Here is a 21,407-nt window from a genome sequence, read left to right as displayed (position 1 = left end):
ATTGTAAATAAGAATTTGTTCTTAACTGACTTGCCTAGTTAAATAAAGGTTACACACACCACTCTAACCAAAAAGTTATTTTGTTGGCATTTACGTATGTCCCCATTACCAGTAAAACAAAATCAAAACCTATTTCTTTCACTTACTTGCTGTGCTGTTTTGTTGTTAATTTATTCTCATTTCATTCTCAACCAGGATTTCTATGGAACGCCGTTTGGGTCTTTGCGTGTCAAAAAATATTATATTTAACACTTTTTGATGTGTCAAATAAGCTTGTTGACCAATCAGAATCTGAATATGACTGCACATCACATAACAATTTTACGCGTTCATACATTTTGTTACGTAGTTATTACACAATCGCTCATATTTCATACGTCACAACGATTCATCGATACGTATGCTATGATGCTGGTAAAGTTGTCTCGCGCACCTACAGTGCTGGTCATAAAAAACAATCTAGCTAGCTCATGGATGCAAGCAATTTGTTTCAGTAGCTATAGTTAGCTAGCTAACTATACAGCTAGGTGTCATCTAAAATAACCCTAATTTACAAGAGTTCTTTATTTGATTAATGGTGGTTGGACCCATCTGTTAAGCTAGCCACAATAAGGATTAGCAACAATAGTGGACTTTGCGGTTAGCCTTTAAAATAAAAGTATGGCATAATTCTACTATTTGTATTCATTTGCATCACTGTCAATTACGTACTTTTATTTTGAAGGCAAACAGATTCCATTTTTGTACCTAATCCTTATTGTGGCTAGCTTCACAAAACAACCCAGTCTGGTCGAGCCTCACTAGCCAGATGAAGCTAGCTGGCTGCTTATAACGTTAGCTTTGGGTATCAGGGTTAAGTAGCTGGCTAGCTATTTATTTTCATGAACTGAAGTTCAATTTCAATAGGCGAACAAGTGGCAACCTAGCTAATACTTACAAGGATTCCTAAATCATTGCTAAGAATAATGAAAATGACTGCAGTTTCTACTGGTCATTGTTTTCAGGCTGGTTGTATTGGTGATAGCTAGGTACCAAGTTAAAGCTAGCTACCCCAGAAGTTGCGGTCAAACAAATTATGCTTTATTACCAACAAAGTATTGTAAACACATAATTCGTGTTAAGTGTTTGCTTGTTTGCAGACTTTTTTTGTACAGCTTTGACAGTGCTACTGTATCTTTTTTGACACGCAAAGACCCAAACGGCGTTCCATAGAATGTATGTCGTGAAGCTAATAGCAGTGACGCTATTACTGTCTAACTCCGGTAGGGCAACATCAGGATAAATAGCGCACTTGGTAGTGTTAACTGGTGCTCGACCAGTCGGCAAAAGCCAACATCACCCACGACAGAGAACGGTTGATTGTCAAGGGCAATGAATTCCATTATCTTGGCTTTAATGGATTTCGCCTTTGAGTTGTCTCGCTGATATTTTGTTACTCTTTCAAATGACTGCTTGACTTGTTGACTGCTCGATCTGTACAGCAGACATTGTGGGCTAGTTTAGGAATGCTGAGTTGCACGTATAGCGCACCATTTTACTTGGTGTCATTTCGTCATGTACCTTCGTGTTATAGGTATGCACGTCAGCTTTGACATCGGTTTTGCTCTTCAGGCGTTAATCTAGACATCGTCAGATACTGATGTTGGCATTTTTTTAGCTAATATCGGCTGATTTCTCCGATATGTTCACCGATATCGTGCATCCCTAATCAGAATAATTTTGGTATCATGTTGATCAGATGTGTGTGTGTGCCACAGAAAGCATTTGACTCTAGTGACAAATAAAAAATGCTTTCTGCTACTAAGATCAGTGAAATGTAGGCTAAACTGACAACGGAGTGAAGAGCAGAAATCTCAACTAGCAAGCAAGACTCAGCAATGAAGAATTGAGTGTGTTCACGCGAAGGAGAGGGAGAATTCTGTCAGGGGGGAGATTTTCGGCACAACACCGTACCAATATATCCTCCAGACACTGGCTTATCGGGCATTATCACTTAAATAGAGAACAGATTAACTAGGTAGCCAATTCAAAACCGATTTTTGTACCCTCTAGTTAACTGTTTTTAGATATTATTTGCATGTATTAATGTTTTCGTCGTGTCCCCAAAAACGTTCCACTGACACTAGCGAATAAGGCCATACAAAGTTGATTTAACTTTTATGAACGATTCATTTGATTCATTTAAATGGTTCTTCTTGACGAGACAATTCACTTTGTCATTGTATTAGTTGGGATTCGATTCAATCAAAATAATAATTTGTGATTTGTTAACATTAGGAAAAAAGATTAAATCTAGCCTTGTTTTGGATTATGTGCCTTAACTTTTTTTGTTGATACTTCCATTTGATTTGGGCATCCAATGTATGGGACATTGCAACAATAGATGCTAGTCAGCCTGCAAAGTGTAAACTTTTAAGGTAGCAAAGATGTATATATATTTATTTATTTATTTATTTATTTATAATATATAATAAATATATTTGTAATATATATATATATATATATGACTAATTTTGTGTGCTTGCTTCAGCTGAATAAAAATATTTGAACCTACCATAGCCATTTGACCTTTTGCTATATTGATTGAGCGAATTATTTAATTTGGCATCAAATGTATTTGGTTGTAATGTTTTACATCAAGGGTTGTCAACCATCCTCCAGGAAAGCTAATGTGTGTCACCTGTACAGACTTTTATTCCAGTAACAAAACACATTTTTTAGAAATGAACTGCTCAGTCGGACCTTGATAAACTGTCTCTGTGTTTGAGCAGGGCTTGATCAAAAGCCTGTACATAGACACTGCCAATTGTTGGTCATGGAAACTTCATTAAAAGTCAATCTATATGAACCCTGTATGTATCGGTATCTATGCAAGGACCGGTTTTGTTTTTTTACTTTACCTTCTATAATGCTATTTCACTGTTTTGGTTTGTTAAATGTGATACGCCACTCCGGCTTGTGTAATGTCAGTTTTTATAGTTTGCTACTTACTCCGTTTGTCGTCTATTAGTTTGTGTGTCTTACTGTCTGCAAACAGCTTGTTTGTCATGAATATTCTGGAAAAGTTGTGCCTAAAATGGATCGTATTAGCCGCTAATGCTAATTACTAGTTAGCTGGCTAACTCCCAATGGTTAAGCTAAGGGTTAAATCAGACTTTGCCAAACTCCACGTGGTGCAAAAGAGGGTAGTGCGTACAGCCCATTACATTACTGGGCCAAGCTTCCTGCCATCCAGGACCTCTATACCAGGTGGTATCACACGACAAGCAGTTCCGGAGCACCAAGTCTAGGTCCAAAAGGATTCTTAAACCCCCAAGCCATAAGACTGCTGAACAGTTAATCAAATGGCTACCTGGACTATTTGCATTTTATACGCTACTGCTACTCGCTGTTTATTATCTATGCATAGTCACTTTACCCCTACCTACATTTACATATTAACTAAATTACCTCGACAAACCTGTACTCCCGCACATTGACTCGGTACTGGTGTGCCCTGTATATAGCCTCGTTATTGTTATTTTATTGTTACTCCATTTTTTTTTTACTTTAGTTTATTTTGTAAATATTCTCCTAACTCTTATTTTTCTCAACTGCATTATTGGTTAAGGGCTTGTAGGTAAGCATTTCACGGTAAGGTTTACACAGGTTGTAAATGTGACATGGCACATGTGACAAATAACATTTGATTTGAAGTGCAACGCTTTGTCAGAATTCTGACATGCTAGTCTTTTGGTCTTTTTGCAGTAAATCACATGTCGTTGACCCTGCCACAATGTGTGATTCATGAGCTCCAGTTTTTCGACCTAAAGATAATGAAAAACTGACACTTGCGGAGTGGCAGAGTTTTTAGATCCTGCAGTTGCATTACATTTACATTTTACATTTAAGTCATTTAGCAGACGCTCTTATCCAGAGCGACTTACAAATTGGTGCATTCACCTTATAATATCCAGTGGAACAACCACTTTACAATAGTGCATCTAAATCTTTTAAGGGGGGGTTAGAAGGATTACTTTATCCTATCCCAGGTATTCCTTAAAGAGGTGGGGTTTCAGGTGTCTCCGGAAGGTGGTGATTGACTCCGCTGTCCTGGCGTCGTGAGGGAGCTTGTTCCACCATTGGGGTGCCAGAGCAGCGAACAGTTTTGACTGGGCTGAGCGGGAACTGTGCTTCCTCAGAGGTAGGGAGGCGAGCAGGCCAGAGGTGGATGAACGCAGTGCCCTTGTTTGGGTGTAGGGCCTGATCAGAGCCTGAAGGTACGGAGGTGCCGTTCCCCTCACAGCTCCATAGGCAAGCACCATGGTCTTGTAGCGGATGCGAGCTTCGACTGGAAGCCAGTGGAGAGAGCGGAGGAGCGGGGTGACGTGAGAGAACTTGGGAAGGTTGAACACCAGACCGGCTGCGGCGTTCTGGATGAGTTGTAGGGGTTTAATGGCACAAGCAGGGAGCCCAGCCAACAACGAGTTGCAGTAATCCAGACGGGAGATGACAAGTGCCTGGATTAGGACCTGCGCCGCTTCCTGTGTGAGGCAGGGTCGTACTCTGCGAATGTTGTAGAGCATGAACCTACAGGATCGGGTCACCGCCTTGATGTTAGTGGAGAACGACAGGGTGTTGTCCAGGGTCACGCCGAGGCTCTTAGCACTCTGGGAGGAGGACACAAGGGAGTTGTCAACCGTGATGGCGAGATCATGGAACGGGCAGTCCTTCCCCGGGAGGAAGAGCAGCTCCGTCTTGCCGAGGTTCAGCTTGGGTGGTGATCCGTCATCCACACTATGTCTGCCAGACATGCAGAGATGCGATTCGCCACCTGGTTGTTAGAAGGGGGAAAGGAGAAGATTAATTGTGTGTCATCTGCATAGCAATGATATGAGAGACCATGTGAGGATATGACAGAGCCAAGTGACTTGGTGTATAGCGAGAATAGGAGAGGGCCTAGAACAGAGCCCTGGGGGACACCAGTGGTGAGAGCACGTGGTGCGGAGACAGATTCTCGCCACGCCACCTGGTAGGAGCGACCTGTCAGGTAGGACGCAATCCAAGCGTGGGCCGCGCCGGAGATGCCCAGGTCGGAGAGGGTGGAGAGGAGGATCTGATGGTTCACCGTATCAAAGGCAGCAGATAGGTCTAGGAGGATGAGAGCAGAGGAGAGAGAGTTAGCTTTAGCAGTGCGGAGAGCCTCCGTGACACAGAGAAGAGCAGTCTCAGTTGAATGCCCAGTCTTGAAACCTGACTGATTAGGATCAAGAAGGTCATTCTGAGAGAGATAGCAGGAGAGCTGGCCAAGGACGGCACGTTCAAGAGTTTTGGAGAGAAAGGAAAGAAGGGATACTGGTCTGTAGTTGTTGACATCGGAGGGATCGAGTGTAGGTTTTTTCAGAAGGGGTGCAACTCTCGCTCTCTTGAAGACGGAAGGGACGTAGCCAGCGGTCAAGGATGAGTTGATGAGCGAGGTGAGGAAGGGGAGAAGGTCTCCGGAAATGGTCTGGAGAAGAGAGGAGGGGATAGGGTCAAGTGGGCAGGTTGTTGGGCGGCCGGCCGTCACAAGACGCGAGATTTCATCTGGAGAGAGAGGGGTGAAAGAGGTCAAAGCACAGGGTAGGGCAGTGTGAGCAGGACCAGCGGTGTCGTTTGACTTAGCAAACGAGGATCGGATGTCGTCAACCTTCTTTTCAAAATGGTTGACGAAGTCATCCGCAGAGAGGGAGGAGGGGGAGGAGGATTCAGGAGGGAGGAGAAGGTAGCAAAGAGCTTCCTAGGGTTAGAGGCAGATGCTTGGAGTTTAGAGTGGTAGAAAGTGGCTTTAGCAGCAGAGACAGAAGAGGAAAATGTAGAGAGGAGGGAGTGAAAGGATGCCAGGTCCGCAGGGAGGCGAGTTTTCCTCCATTTCCGCTCGGCTGCCCGGAGCCCTGTTCTGTGAGCTCGCAGTGAGTCGTCGAGCCACGGAGCCGGAGGGGAGGACCGAGCCGGCCTGGAGGATGGGGGACAGAGGAAATCAAAGGATGCAGAGAGGGAGGAGAGGAGGGTTGAGGAGGCAGAATCAGGAGATAGGTTGGAGAAGGTTTGAGCAGAGGGAAGAGATGATAGGATGGAAGAGGAGAGAGTAGCGGGAGAGAGAGAGCGAAGGTTGGGACGGCGCAATACCATCCGAGTAGGGGCAGAGTGAGAAGTGTTGGATGAGAGCGAGAGGGAAAAGGATACAAGGTAGTGGTCAGAGACTTGGAGGGGAGTTGCAATGAGATTAGTGGAAGAACAGCATCTAGTAAAGATGAGGTCAAGCGTATTTCCTGCCTTGTGAGTAGGGGGGGAAGGTGAGAGGGTGAGGTCGAAAGAGGAGAGGAGTGGAAAGAAGGAGGCAGAGAGGAATGAGTCGAAGGTAGACGTGGGGAGGTTAAAGTCACCCAGAACTGTGAGAGGTGAGCCATCCTCAGGAAAGGAACTTATCAAGGCGTCAAGCTCATTGATGAACTCTCCAAGGGAACCTGGAGGGCGATAAATGATAAGGATGTTAAGCTTGAAAGGGCTGGTAACTGTGACAGCATGGAATTCAAATGAGGAGATAGACAGATGGGTCAGGGGAGAAAGAGAGAATGTCCACTTGGGAGAGATGAGGATTCCAGTGCCACCACCCCGCTGGCTCGATGCTCTAGGGGTATGCGAGAACACGTAGGCAGACGAGGAGAGAGCAGTAGGAGTAGCAGTGTTATCTGTGGTAATCCATTTTTCCGTCAGCGCCAAGAACTCAAGGGACTGGAGGGTAGCATAGGCTGAGATGAACTCAGCCTTGTTGGCCACAGACCGGCAGTTCCAGAGGCTGCCGGAGACCTGGAACTCCACGTGGGTCGTGCGCGCTGGGACCACCAGGTTAGAGTGGCAGCGGCCACGCGGTGTGGAGCGTTTGTATGGCCTGTGCAGAGTGGAGAGAACAGGGCTAGACAGACACATAGTAGACAAGCTACAGAAGAGGCTACGCTAATGCAAAGGAGATTGGAATGACAAGTGGACTACACGTCTCGAATGTTCAGAAAGTTAAGCTTACGTTGCAAAAATCTTATTGACTAAAATGACGAAAATGATACAGTACTGCTGGCTGGTGGAGTAGGCTAGCTAGCAGTGGCTGCGTTGTTGACTTTGAACGTGTAGCTGGCTAGGTAACCTCGATAGTTTCAGTACTACCCCTTGTCATGATACAAAGCAACTTTGTAGCTAGCTAGCTAACATAACACTAATCAAGACGTCCTTGTAATGTATTTAGTTTCTACAATGCTGCTCGTCGGTAATAGTTGGCTGGGTTCGGAAAAATGGCGTCGCAGGGGACGGAAATAGCTGGCTAGCTGACCTCAATGGCTGGCTAGCTAACCTCTGTAATTACTAGACTACACAATTATCAAGCTATGACAAAGACAACTAAGTAGCTAGCTAGCTAGCTAACACTGCACTAGTCAAATCGTTCTGTTGTAAAGTATTAGTATCTACAGCGCTGCTAGTCGGTAACGGTTGGCTAGCTAGCAGTGGGTTAATGATGACTAGGTGTGTTGACTAAGTCTGGCGCCGCGTCGCGGCTGGCTAGCTCACCTCGATAATTACTCAAACTACACAATTATCTTAGAGACAGCAAAGACAACTATGTAGCTGGCTAACTAACACTAACACCGCACTAATCAAGTCGTTACGTTGTAATGTAATAGTTTCTGCAGTGCTGCTAGTCGGATTAAGTTGGCTAGCTAGCAGTGATGACTAGCTAGCTAGCAGCTAGCAGTGTTGACTACGTTAGGATGACGAAGATAGCTAGCCTCGATGTTTACTCTAATTACTCTAAACTACATAATTATCTTTGATACAAAGACGGCTATGTAGCTAGCTAAGAAGAATTGCTCAGATCAGACAAATCAAGCCGTTGTAATGTAGTGAAGTGTAATATTACCTGTGGAGCGAAGCGTAGTGCGACTGCTCGCTCCAAACCGGAAGTCATTAATCTGACTGCAGGTGCTTGTGCTAAAATCAAGCAGTTTCATAAATATGCCAGCTCCATTTTTTATTTGTTCTGTGAACAGCTTTTTAAGCAGCCGTCACGTGTGTATTTGTGTGCCTTCATGAGATATACAGTACCAGTCAAAAGGTGGGACACACCTACTTATTCCAGTTTTTTTTAATATTTTTTATTTTCTGCATTGTAGAATAAAAGTGAAGACATCAAAACTATGAAATAACAGACATGGAATCATGTAGTAACCAAAAAATATTTTATATTTGAGATTCTTCAAAGTAGCCAACCTTTGCCTTGATGACAGCTTTGCACACTCTTGGCACTCTCTCAACCAGCTTCATGAGGTAGTCACCTGGAATGCATTACAATTAACAGGTGTGTCTTGTTAAGTTAATTTCTTTCTTAAAAAATAGTAAAAATAAAGAAACCCTAGAATGAGTAAGTGTCCAAACTTTTGACTGTACTGTCTGTATATAACCCCATAACTAAACAGAATAAGTGCTTCCCTGTGTCGCCCTCATATTTCAGTTAGTCGCTTTATCAATAACGCTGTCTAAGTCTTGGCGCTTGTACTCCCTCTACTCTACCGCAGCCTTTGGCTCCCGCAGGGATAGGGATGACGGCGGGCGACGTGCCTTCGGCAGTGGGTACCGCCGTGACGATGACTATCAGAGTGGCGGAGGTGGCGGTAGCCGCTATGGGGCCCGGGATCGCTATGGCGGAGACCGGGAGGGCCGGTATGAGAGGCAGGACGAAGGGCGTGAGGAGAGAGGTGAGGATAAACTACCCTCAAATTACACTCAATATTTTATTTTATTACAGTTTATTATTCTGTGTGTTATTCAACCCTATAACCATGTCCATCCTGTTACCCCCACTGACCACACCCTTCCCTCAGGTCCCCTGCCTAGATCCCCTTTAAATAATTAGCAGTGTTATATTACATCACAATATGAACAGGTCTCCCTTGGATGTAGCCAAGGTTCAAATAAAGGTTAAATATAGACAATTTAACCCATGTATCTCCCCACCCAACACAACCAGGTGGTCCGATCGAAAGGCCCAAGTTGGTCCTGAAGCCGCGCAGCATGGCCAAGGAGGAGCAGCAGGCCGGCAGCGGTGGGGCTACTCCGGCAGCCGCCCGCAGCTCTGGTCGAGCCTCCATCTTCGGAGCGGCCAAGCCCGTGGACACAGCGGCTAAGGAGCGGGAGGTGGAGGAGAAGCTCCAGAGGCAGCTGGAAGAGGACAAGTCCAAGGGCTTCGATAGGAAACCTCGCGACAGAGACAGGTGAGGGTTTGTGGGTATAGCAGGAAGCGGCAGAGCTGAATTGAGCGTGAGTCTGGCAGAATTCTTGAGTGATTTTATGGTAAGCAAAACACTATGCAAGGGCAACCTGGTGCAACATAAACAGCATGGCAATTGGCATTAAAACTCAGATTATGTGCCCGTATCGAATGTTTTCAGCTCTAAATTATTACACATTTTGTAAAAGCTACAGCAGCTGTTTATTGGTAATTTGGCCATGGGCCCTCTGGACACAGCCTTTCCCTGAAGTGTGTGTGTGTGTGTGTGTGTGTGTGTGTGTGTGTGTGTGTGTGTGTGTGTTAAACTCTGCAAAAAAAGAAACTTTCTACAGACGTGACTAACATAAATGGAATAATGTGTCCCTGAACAAAGGGGGGGGGGTCAAAATCAAAAGTAACTGTCAGTATCTGGTGTGGCCACCAGCTGCATTAAGTACTGCAGTGCATCTCCTCATGGACTGCACCAGATTTGCCAGTTCTTGCTGTGACATGTCACCCCACTCTTCCACCAAGGCACCTGCAAGTTCCCAGACATTTCTGGAGGGAATGGCCCTAGCTCTCACCCTCCGATCCAACAGGTCCCAGACGTGCTCAATGGGATTGAGATCCGGGCTCTTCGCTGGCCGTAGCAGAACACTGACATTCCTGTCTTGCAGGAAATCACGCACAGAACGAGCAGTATGGCTGGTGGCATTGTCATGCTGGAGGGTCATGTCAGGATGAGCCTGCAGGAAGGGTACCACATGAGGGAGGAGGATGTCTTCCCTGTAACGCACAGCGTTGAGATTGCCTGCAATGACAACAAGCTAAGTCCGATGATGCTGACACACCGCCCCAGACCATGACGGACCCTCCACCTCCAAATCGATCCCGCTCCAGTGTACAGGCTTCTGTGTAACGCTCATTCCTTTGACGATAACCGCGAATCCAACCATCACCCCTGGTGAGACGAAACCGCGACTCGTCATTGAAGAGCACTTTTTGCCAGTCCTGTCTGGTCCAGCGACGGTGGGTTTGTGCCTGTAGGCAACGTTGTTGCCGGTGATGTCTGGTGAGGACCTGCCTTACAACAGGCCTACAAGCCCTCAGTCCAGCCTCTCTCAGCCTTTTGCGGACAGTCTGAGCACTCATGGAGGGATTGTGCGTTCTTGGTGTAACTCGGGCAGTTGTTGCCATCCTGTACCTGTTCCGCAGGAGTGATGTTCGGATGTACCAATCCTGTGTAGGTTTTGTTACACGTGGTCTGCCACTGCGAGGACGATCAGCTGTCCATCCTGTCTCCCTGTAGCGCCGTCTTAGGTGTCTCACAGTACGGACATTGCAATTTATTGCCCTGGCCACATATGCAGTACTCATGCCTCCTTGCAGCATGCCTAAGGCACGTTCACGCAGATGAGCAGGGACCCTGGGCGTCTTTTGGTGTTTTTCAGAGTCAGTAGAAAGGCCTCTTTAGTGTCCTATGTTTTCATAACTGTGACTTTAATTGCCTACCATCTGTAAGCTGTTAGTGTCTTAACGACCTTTCCACGGGTGCATGTTCATTCATTGTTTATGGTTCATTGAACAAGCATGGGAATCAGTGTTTTAACCCTTTACAATGAAGATCTGTGAAGTTATTTGGATTTTTACGAATTATCTTTGAAAGACAGGGTCCTGAAAAAGGGACGTAATTGTTTTTGCTGAGTTAGATAGATAGATATCTCAATCTCATTACATCTCAAGTTTGGGTACCTACTTATTCAAGGGTTCTACATTGTAGAATAATTGTGAAGACATCAACACTATGAAATAACATATGGAATCATGTACTAACCCTAAAGGTGTTAAACAAATCAAAATATCTTTATGTAAGAGCAAACCAGATGGGATGGCATATTGCTGCAGACTGCTGTGGTAGTCGTGCTGGTTAAGTGTGCCTTGAATTCGAAATAAATCACTGACAGTGTCACCAGCAAAGCACTGTCACACCTCAATGCTTCACGGTGGGAACCACACATGCAGAGATCATCCGTTTACCTACTCAGACCAAATGACAGATTTCTGTCGGTCTAATGTCCATTGCTCATGTTTTTTGGCCCAAGCAAGTGCCTTCTTATTGGTGTCCTTCAGTAGTGGTTTCTTTGCATGAATCAAGCCTTCATGGTCGAATTGCTGCAGTCTCCTCTGAACAGTTTATGTTGATGTCTGTTACTTGAACTCTGTGAAGCATTTATTTGGGCTGCAATCTGCAGTTAACTCTAATGAACTTATCCTCTGCAGCAGAGGTAACTCTGGGTCTTCCTTTTCTGTGGCGGTCCTCATGAGAGCCAGTTTCATCCATAGCGCTTGATGGTTTTTGCGACTGCACTTGAAGAAACTTTCAAAGTAATTGAAATGTTTCACATTGACTGACCTTCATGTCTTAAAGTAATGATGGACTGTCATTTCTCTTTGCTTATTTGAGATGTTCTTGCCATAAAATGGACTTGGTCTTTAACAAATAGGGCTATCTTCTGTATACCACCCCTACCTTGTCACAACACAACTGATTGGCTCAAACGCATTAAGAAGGAAAGAAATTCCACAAATTAACTTTTAGCAAGGCACACTTGTTAATTGAAATGCATTCCAGGTGGCTACCTCTTGAAGCTGGTTGAGAGAATGCCAAGATTGTGCATAGCTGTCATCAAGGCAAAGGGTGGCTACTTTGAAGAATCTAATATAAAATATTTGAAATTTGTTTAACACGTTTTTGGTTACTACATGATTCCGTATGTGTTATTTCATAGTTTTGATGTCTTCACTATTATTCTACAATGTAGAAAGTAGAAAAAATAAAGAGAACCCTGGAATGAGTTGGTGTCAACTTGACTGGTACTGTGTATATGCATGTTTGTGTGGGTCATTCCTAGAACCTACATGCTGACCACACCAGCCGCGTTGCGTGAGCATTGCAAAATAAATTGACACATACATTATTATGTCAATCATTTCATCCAAACTTCTTGTGCACATCAACAACTGTCTGCGTAGCCTGGCGCTAAAATAGAACTTGGTTCTATTTTTGATGCTTGATGTGATGCAAGTCCCACCTCTCCCATCTCATTGGTTTTTAGGAGCATATACCCACTTGGGTGATTGAAAGATTAAAGTCCAGTTGGTGCCAGTAATGCACCTTAAAGTTGGTTGCCAAATGCCATATAAAGTCAGACAACTAAACTGTAGGAGAGATTACTAGAAACAAACTAGGTTTCCCATTTTGGAATAGAGATCACACGATTTTGTGGGACACAAAATGGGTTAAAATTTTGCAAAGATCCAGAAAAAAAGGACCTTGTCCATTTCAGGTAAAATAACATCCCAATGTTTATATCCCAGGACAAATTAGCTAGCAACAGCAAGCTAGCTAGTTAAATATCCATGAATGTTTCATGTGTTTTAGACCTGTCCCCAAATTAATATAGTTGGTTTAGAGTTTGTTTTGATATTTCAACATGCGTGTCCAGATCACGTCTGGTGTGGATAAAAAAAATCAACATGCTCACACGGACGTGCCTGGTCTAGTCAGCATGTAATTGATATTATTCATATCGTCTTAAAGTATTTACTCAAAACCTTTCTCTTCTGTCCTCAGGGACCCAAGCTGGAGGAATGAGGAGCCACCTTCTGAGCGGTCCCGCACAGGAAGTGAGTCATCACATCCAGGAAGTACCTCTGGAGGGAGAGGTGAGGGTCAACCTTATTTTGCTTCTTCTGAGTTCAATCCGGTTCTCTTTGTAGTCTCTTCACTTGTGGTGTAAGGACTCTTACATGATCAGGTTTAAGTTTAAACCACAATATTCAATGTATTGTCAATGTATATATTTGTTTTCAGACTAGTGGTCCCTTACAACAGCCACTCTTTTTCAGCAGTATTTCAGGAAATGCATATCTATAGTATATACAGTCCAGTGGAGGTTGCTGAGGGGTGGACGGCTCATAATACAAATTTATTTTTATATAGCCCTTCGTACATCAGCTGATATTCTCAAAGTGCTGTACAGAAACCCAGCCTAAAACCCCAAAGAGCAAGCAAAGCATGTGAAAGAAGCACGGTGGCTAGGAAAAACTCCCTAGGAAAAACTCCCTAGAAAGGCCAAAAACCTAGGAAGAAACCTAGAGAGGAACCAGGCTATGAGGGGTGGCCAGTCCTCTTCTGGCTGTGCAGGGTGGATATTATAACAGAACATGGTCAAAATGTTAAAATGTTAAAGTGTTCATAAATGACCAGCATCGTCAAATAATAATAATCATAGTAGTTGTCGAGGGTGCAACAAGCACGTCCGGTGAACAGGTCAGGGTTCCATTGCCGCAGGCAGAACAGTTGAAACTGGAGCAGCTGCACGGCCAGGTGGACTGGGGACAGCAAGGAGTCATCATACCAGGTAGTCCTGAGGCATGGTCCTAGGGCTCAGGTCCTCCGAGAGAAAGACAGAAAGAGAGAAAGAGAGAATTAGAGAGAGCATATTTAAATACACACAGGACACCGGATAAGACAAGAGAAATACTCCAGATGTAACAGACTGACCCTAGCCCCCCGACACATAAACTACTGCAGCATAAATACTGGAGGCTGAGACAGGAGGGATCAGAAGACACTGTGGCCCCATCCGATGATACCCCCGGACAGGGCCAAACAGGCAGGATATAACCCCACCCACTTTGCCAAAGCACAGCCCCCACACCACTAGAGGGATGTCTCCAACCACCAACTTACCGTCCTAAGACAAGGCCGAGTATAGCCCACAACGGTCTCCGCCATGGCACAACCCAAGGGGGGGGGCGCCAACCCAGACAGGAAGACCACGTCAGTGACTCAACCCACTCAAGTGACGCACCCCTCCCATGGACGGCATGGAAGAACACCAGTAGGCCAGTGACTCAGCCCCTGTAAAAGGGTTAGAGGCAGAGAATCCCAGTGGAAAGAGGGGAACCGGCAAGGCAGAGACAGCAAGGGCGGTTCGTTGCTCCAGCCTTTCCGTTCCTCTTCACACTCCTGGGCCAGACTATACTTAATCATAGGACCTACTGAAGAGATAAGTCTTCAGTAAAGACTTAAAGGTTGAGACTGAGTCTGCGTCTCTCACATTGGTAGGCAGACCATTCCATAAAAATGGAGCTCTATAGGAGAAAGCCCTACCTCCAGCCGTTTGCTTAGAAATTCTAGGGACAATTAGGAGGCCTGCGTCTTGTGACCGTAGCGTACGTGTAGGTATGTACGGCAGGACCAAATTGGAAAGATAGGTAGGAGCAAGCCCATGTAATGCTTTATAGGTTAGCAGTAAAACCTTGAAATCAGCCCTTGCCTTAACAGGAAGCCAGTGTAGGGAGGCTAGCACTGGAGTAATATGATCAAATTTTTTGGTTCTAGTCAGGATTCTAGCAGCCGTATTTAGCACTAACTGAAGTTTATTTAGTGCTTTATCCGGGTAGCAGGAAAGTAGAGCATTGCAGTAGTCCAGCCTAGAAGTAACAAAAGCATGGATTAATTTTTCTGCGTCATTTTTGGACAGAAAATTTCTGATTTTTGCAATGTTACGTAGATGGAAAAAAGCTGTCCTTGAAACAGTCTTGATATGTTCTTCAAAAGAGAGATCAGGGTCCAGAGTAACGCCGAGGTCCTTCACAGTTTTATTTGAGACGACTGTACAACCATCCAGATTAATTGTCAGATTCAACAGAAGATCTCTTTTTTTCTTGGGACCTAGAACAAGCATCTCTGTTTTGTCCGAGTTTAAAAGTAGAAAGTTTGCAGCCATCCACTTCTTTATGTCTGAAACACAGGCTTCTAGCGAGGGCAATTTTGGGGCTTCACCATGTTTCATTGAAATGTACAGCTGTGTGTCGTCCGCATAGCAGTGAAATTTAACATTATGTTTTCGAATGACATCCCCAAGAGGTAAAATATATAGTGAAAACAATAGTGGTCCTAAAACGGAACCTTGAGGAACACCGAAATTTACAATTGATTTGTCAGAGTACAAACCATTCACAGAGACAAACTGATATCTTTCCGACAGATAAGATCTAAACCAGGCCAGAACTTGTCCATGTAGACCAATTTGGGTTTCCAATCTCTCCAAAAGAATGTGGTGATCGATGGTATCAAAAGCGGCACTAAGATCTAGGAGCACGAGGACAGATGCAGAGCCTCGGTCTGACGTCATTAAAAGGTCATTTACCACTTTCACAAGTGCAGTCTCAGTGCTATAAGCGTTTCGTATACATTGTTTGTCTTCAGGAAGGCAGTGAGTTGCTGTGCAACAGCTTTTTCTAAAATTTTTGAGAGGAATGGAAGATTCGATATAGGCCGATAGTTTTTTATAATTTCTGGATCAAGATTCGGCTTTTTCAAGAGAGGCTTTATTACTGCCACTTTTAGTGAGCTTGGTACACATCCGGTGGATAGAGAGCCGTTTATTATGTTCAACATAGGAGGGCCAAGCACAGGAAGCAGCTCTTTCAGTAGTTTAGTTGGAATAGGGTCCAGTATGCAGCTTGAGGGTTTGGAGGCCATGATTATTTTCATCATTGCGTCAAGGGATATAGTACTAAAACACTTTAGTATCTCCCTTGATCCTAGGTCCTGGCAGAGTTGTGCAGACTCAGGACAATGGAGCTTTGGAGGAATACCCAGATTTAAAGAGGAGTCTGTAATTTGCTTTCTAATGATCATGATCTTTTCCTCAAAGAAGTTCATAAATGTATTACTGCTGAAGTGAAAGCCATCCTCCATTTGCGAAGGCTGCTTTTTAGTTAGCTTTGCGACAGTATCAAAAAGAAATTTCGGATTGTTCTTATTTTCCTCAATTAAGTTGGAAAAATAGGATGATCGAGCAGCAGTAAGGGCTCTTCGATACTGCACGGTACTGTCTTTCCAAGCTAGTCGGAAGACTTCCAGTTTGGTGTGGCGCCATTTCCGTTCCAATTTTCTGGAAGCTTGCTTCAGAGCTCGTGTATTTTCTGTATACCAGGGAGCTAGTTTCTTATGACAGATGTTTTTAGTTTTTAGGGGTGCAACTGCATCTAGGGTATTGCGCAAGGTTAAATTGAGTTCCTCGGTTAGGTGGTTAACTGATTTTTGTCCTCTGACGTCCTTGAGTAGGCAGAGGCAGTCTGGAAGGGCATCAAGGAATCTTTGGGTTGTCTGAGAATTTATAGCACGACTTTTAATGCTCCTTGGTTGGGGTCTGAGCAGATTATTTGTTGCAATTGCAAACGTAATAAAATGGTGGTCCGATAGTCCAGGATTATGAGGAAAAACATTTAGATCCACAACATTTATTCCATGGGACAAAACTAGGTCCAGAGTATGACTGTGGCAGTGAGTAGGTCCAGAGACATGTTGGACAAAACCCACTGAGTCGATGATGGCTCCGAAAGCCTTTTGGAGTGGGTCTGTGGACTTTTCCATGTGAATGTTAAAGTCACCAAAAATTAGAATATTATCTGCTATGACTACAAGATCCGATAGGAATTCAGGGAACTCAGTGAGGAACACTGCATATGGCCCAGGAGGCCTATAAACAGTAGCTATAAAAAGTGAGTGAGTAGGCTGCATAGATTTCATGACTAGAAGCTCAAAAGACGAAAACGTCATTGTTGTTTTTTTTTTTGTAAATTGAAATTTGCTATCGTAAATGTTAGCAACACCTCCGCCTTTGCCGGATGCGGGGGGGGTATGGTCACTAATGTAACCAGGGGGTGAGGCCTCATTTAACACAGTAAATTCATCAGGCTTAAGCCATGTTTCAGTCAGGCCAATCACATCAAGATTATTATCAGTGATTAGTTCATTGACTATAACTGCCTTGGAAGTGAGGGATCTAACATTAAGTAGCCCTATTTTGAGATGTGAGGTATCACAATCTCTTTCAATAATGGCAGGAATGGAGGAGGTCTTTATACTAGTGAGATTGCTAAAGCGAACACCGCCATTTTTAATTTTGCCCAACCTAGATCGAGGCACAGACACGGTCTCAATGGGGAAAGCTGAGCTGACTACGCTGACTGTGCTAGTGGCAGACTCCACTAAGCTGGCAGGCTGGCTAACAGCCTGCTGCCTGGCCTGCACCCTATTTCATTGTGGAGCTAGAGGAGTTAGAGCCCTGTCTATGTTCGTAGATAAGATGAGAGCACCCCTCCAGCTAGGATGGAGTCCGTCACTCCTCAACAGGCCAGGCTTGGTCCTGTTTGTGGGTGAGTCCCAATTATCTACAAATTCTATCTTTTGGGAGGGGCAGAAAACAGTTTTCAACCAGCGATTGAGTTGTGAGACTCTGCTGTAGAGCTCATCACTCCCCCTAACTGGGGGAGTGATGGCTAGAACGGCGCAAATGTAATGGCACCAAACACATGGAAACCATGTATTTAATACCATTAGTCTTATTCCGCTCCAGCCATTACCACGAGCCTGTCCTCCCCAACTAAGGTGCCACCAGCTTCCTGTGATACATTGGGGTATGAAATGATTGATAGCCTTGAATAATTCAAATACTGAGCTATAGTATCGCAGTGCTCATTAGTATCGTGGCAAGTAGGGTTGGGCTGATGTGACTAAATCAAAATGCAAGACGATATATTGTGACATGCAAGATTACTCTATTTGAATTTTACAAATCAAAACTGAGGTTTTATCAGTTCGGCTGTATCATCAATGTGTTGAAAATTAAGTCTAAATGAATTAACTAAGCCTTATTTTTATTTTTTTGCCTCCAATGATTTATTTAATGAGAACGTGACTATAATATTGTTAATATTTTCTTTGTCCTATATTTTTTTTATTTTTAATCCCAATTTTTTGGTCCTCGCAGGAGGCCTTTTGGTAGGCAGTCAATGTAAATAAGAATTTGTTCTTAACTGACTTGCTTAGTTAAATAAATAAGCACAAAAATGGCAGTCTCAAATAATTTTGTCGTTAACGGCACAAAATGATTATCGGATATCGCCATATTTGGAGTAGTATATCGTAGAAGAGGTCTCCACAAATTTTGCCCAACCCTTGTGGCAAGGTAACAAAACATGAAGCGGATTTAACTTATTTAGGAAAACAGCCATAATGTTGGAAACAAACAATTGTCATATTTATTTATTTTCCAAGCTATAACACACAATATATTACATAAAGCAGTTTGGGAGTTTGGTCTGCTTTGTGTTGTCATTTTTGCCATGGAAAAAATATTGCGATACTGGTAATAGAGGTCTACACTGGTCCAAAAAGTTGGACCCATTCCGAAATGAACCTGGGGCTTTCCCACCCGGACCTGATATGCATAATTGATCATTTAAATATAGAAACCTGTTCCGATTGGAGACGAGAAGAACTAAGCTACTTTATTAACCGTAGCTGATAAAGCGCAACAGGAGATGAGCCTCTAGCAGGAGGGGGAGGGGACATACTGTGAGCGAGTGACAAGGGGAGGGAGAGAAGAGAAACGGCAACCAGCCAAGCAGACTTGCACTTTAGAAGACTAATAGCTGCAATAGCTAGGTTATTTATCATTAAATATGATTACATTTACGTAGTACTTGTCTTAACTGCTTCAAACCGTGACATGCTAGTTAAACTAGCTAATATTAGTTAGCTAGCTAGGCTAATTGAGACTGCAGTACATGTGCTTTCTCATCCTACAGTTACAAATAACTCTATTCAGAATATTACAGTGCCTTCAGAAAGTATTCATACATCTTCACTTATTCCACATTTTGTTGTTACAGCTTAAATTCAAAAGGTATTATATCTATTTTTCAATGTCTGCTTTTTTCTTTTCCAATAGGTGCCCTTTGCGAGGCATTGGAAAACCTCACTGGTCTTTGTGGTTGAATATGGGTTTGAAATTCAATTCTGCTCGACTGTGGTACCTTAGAATTATCTGTATGTGTTGGGTACAGAGATGAGGTAGTCATTCAAAAATCATGTTAAATACTATTATTGCACCGAGTATTTGATTTGTTAAGCACATTTTTACTCCTGAACTTATTTAGGCTTGTCATAACAAAGGAGTTGAATATTAATTGACTCGAGACATTTCAGTTTTTCGTTTTTAATTAATTCCACTTTGACAATATGGGGTATTGTGTGTAGGTCAGTGACCAAAAATCAAAATTTTATCCATTTGAAATTCATGCTTTAACACAACAAAATGTGCAAAAAGTAAAGGTGTGAGTACTTTGTGAATCCACTGTAATTAGCAGCCTACCTGTTGGCTCTTGTTCGTTGTAGCCTATCCTTCACAAATTTTTATTTGCGTCATTTTAATTCCATGACAAACCTATTTGCCGCTTTGATGACTTATGATTGGCAAACACTAAGCTACACGCCACGCTCAACTCTGGTGAAAAGCAAGCGCAGCAGCATAAATGATCAAATGGCTCTCTCGACTGCCGTTGTCTCGTTCGGATCTTTACGGGCCCTTCTGGTCATTTAAATTTGTCAATTTGTAAGTCGCTCTGGATAAGAGCGTCTGCTAAATGACTAAAATGTAAAAATGTAAAAAAAATTTAAAGGTACACATACCAGTGGCGGATCTAGTCATAGGCGACATGGGCAGCCGCCCGGGGCGGCATGGGGCACCCGCACAAAATAAAAAATAATAATATTCAGAATGGTGATATTTGCGTGATCGGTTTTCTATCGCTCATTTGCACGTCACGTCACCGTGTGGGACTGTGGGTCAATTAACCTTGTCGGAGTGGGCGCCCTGATTCTAGTTTGTGAGCTAGGCAGGCTACTGCCTGGGAAGGTCTCCCACTCAGAAGTACGAGATGGGGAGGGGGCGGGGTAGGTTGACCTCAGGTCTCCCCACTGGAAGCCTGAGGTAGGGGGAACGGGGGAATCTATCAAATAGCGCACCTCTAACTTTGTATAGTACTAATGCAATTAGTTGTGCAATTTAGTTTGTGTTTCTTGTTTGAAGTGCAATAGTGTAATAATCAGGTTCTCTTTACAAGTGTGTTCTATTTGTGTGATATAGGATTTGTGCAATTTAGTTTTATTTGTGTGTTAGCAATAGGGTAATATTGTAATTTCATCAAATGTATTTGTATTTATATACAATTTGTTTCTATTTGGCTTTGTTACTACTTTTTATATTTGTGTTATTTTTGTTATTTTTGTATATATTATATTTATATAGTTTTAAATGTTATGATTTGTGTTCCAAATGTCTGAATAAGAGCCAGTTTGCGCTGTGAAGGGAGTAGTACACAGCGTTGTACGAGATCTTAAGTTTATTAGCAATTTCTCGCGTGGAATACCCTTCAGTTCTCAGAACAAGAATACTGACAAGTTTGAGAAAAAAGGTATTTGTTTCTGGCCATTTTGAGCCTGTAATCGAACCCACAAATGCTGATGCTCCAGATACTCAACTAGTCTAAGGCCAGTTTTATTGCTTTATTACAACAGTTTTTTCAGCTGTGTTAACATAATTGCAAAAGGGCTTTGTAATGATCAATTAGCCTTTTAAAATGATAAACTTGGATTAGCTAACATAACGTGCCATTGGAACACAGGAGTGAAGGTTGCTGATAATGGGCCTATGTTGATATTCCATAAATCAGCCGTTTCCAGCTACAATAACAATGTCTACACTGTATTTCTGATCAATTTGATGTTATTTTAATGGACAAAAAATGTGCTTTCCTTTCAAAAACAAGGACATTTCTAAGTGAACCCAAACTTTTGAATGGTTATGTGTATATACGCATATATATGCATACTGTGTAAACACATATACAGTTGAAGTCGGAAGTTTACATACACCTTAGCCAAATACATTTAAACTCAGTTTTTCACAATTCCTGACATTTAATCCTAGTAAAAATTCCTTGTCTTAGGTCAGTTAGGATCACCACTTTTATTTTAAGAATGTGAAATGTCAGAATAATTGTAGAGAAAATGATTTATTTCAGCTTTCATTTCTTTCATCATATTCCCAGTGGGTTAGAAGTTTACATGCACTCAATAGTATTTGGTAGCATTGCCTTTAGATTGTTTAACTTGGGTCAAATGTCTCGAGTAGCCTTCCACAAGCTTCCCACAATAAGTTGGGGGAATTTTGGCCCATCCCTCCAGACAGAGCTGGTGTACCTGAGT

General features: G+C 43.2%; 1 protein-coding gene across 4 annotated transcripts in view; it reads left to right on the top strand.

Moving 5' to 3' along the window:
- LOC106565230 (eukaryotic translation initiation factor 4B) overlaps nucleotides 1-21,407 on the top strand; it is a 71,821-nt gene that overhangs the window by 38,718 nt on the left and 11,696 nt on the right. For all 4 annotated transcript variants that reach the window (XM_014132111.3, XM_014132113.3, XM_014132112.3 and 1 more), the window contains exons 8-10: nucleotides 8,583-8,762; nucleotides 9,035-9,278; nucleotides 12,909-13,000. In XM_014132111.3, coding sequence (XP_013987586.3) covers nucleotides 8,583-8,762; nucleotides 9,035-9,278; nucleotides 12,909-13,000 — 516 coding nt within the window. The remainder of the gene's footprint in view (nucleotides 1-8,582; nucleotides 8,763-9,034; nucleotides 9,279-12,908; nucleotides 13,001-21,407) is intronic.

This window comes from Salmo salar, chromosome 12 (genome assembly GCF_965601325.2).
Source record: "Salmo salar chromosome 12, fSalSal1, whole genome shotgun sequence".
Classification (NCBI taxonomy): domain Eukaryota; kingdom Metazoa; phylum Chordata; class Actinopteri; order Salmoniformes; family Salmonidae; genus Salmo; species Salmo salar.
This window is presented reverse-complemented; position numbering and strand designations above follow the sequence as displayed.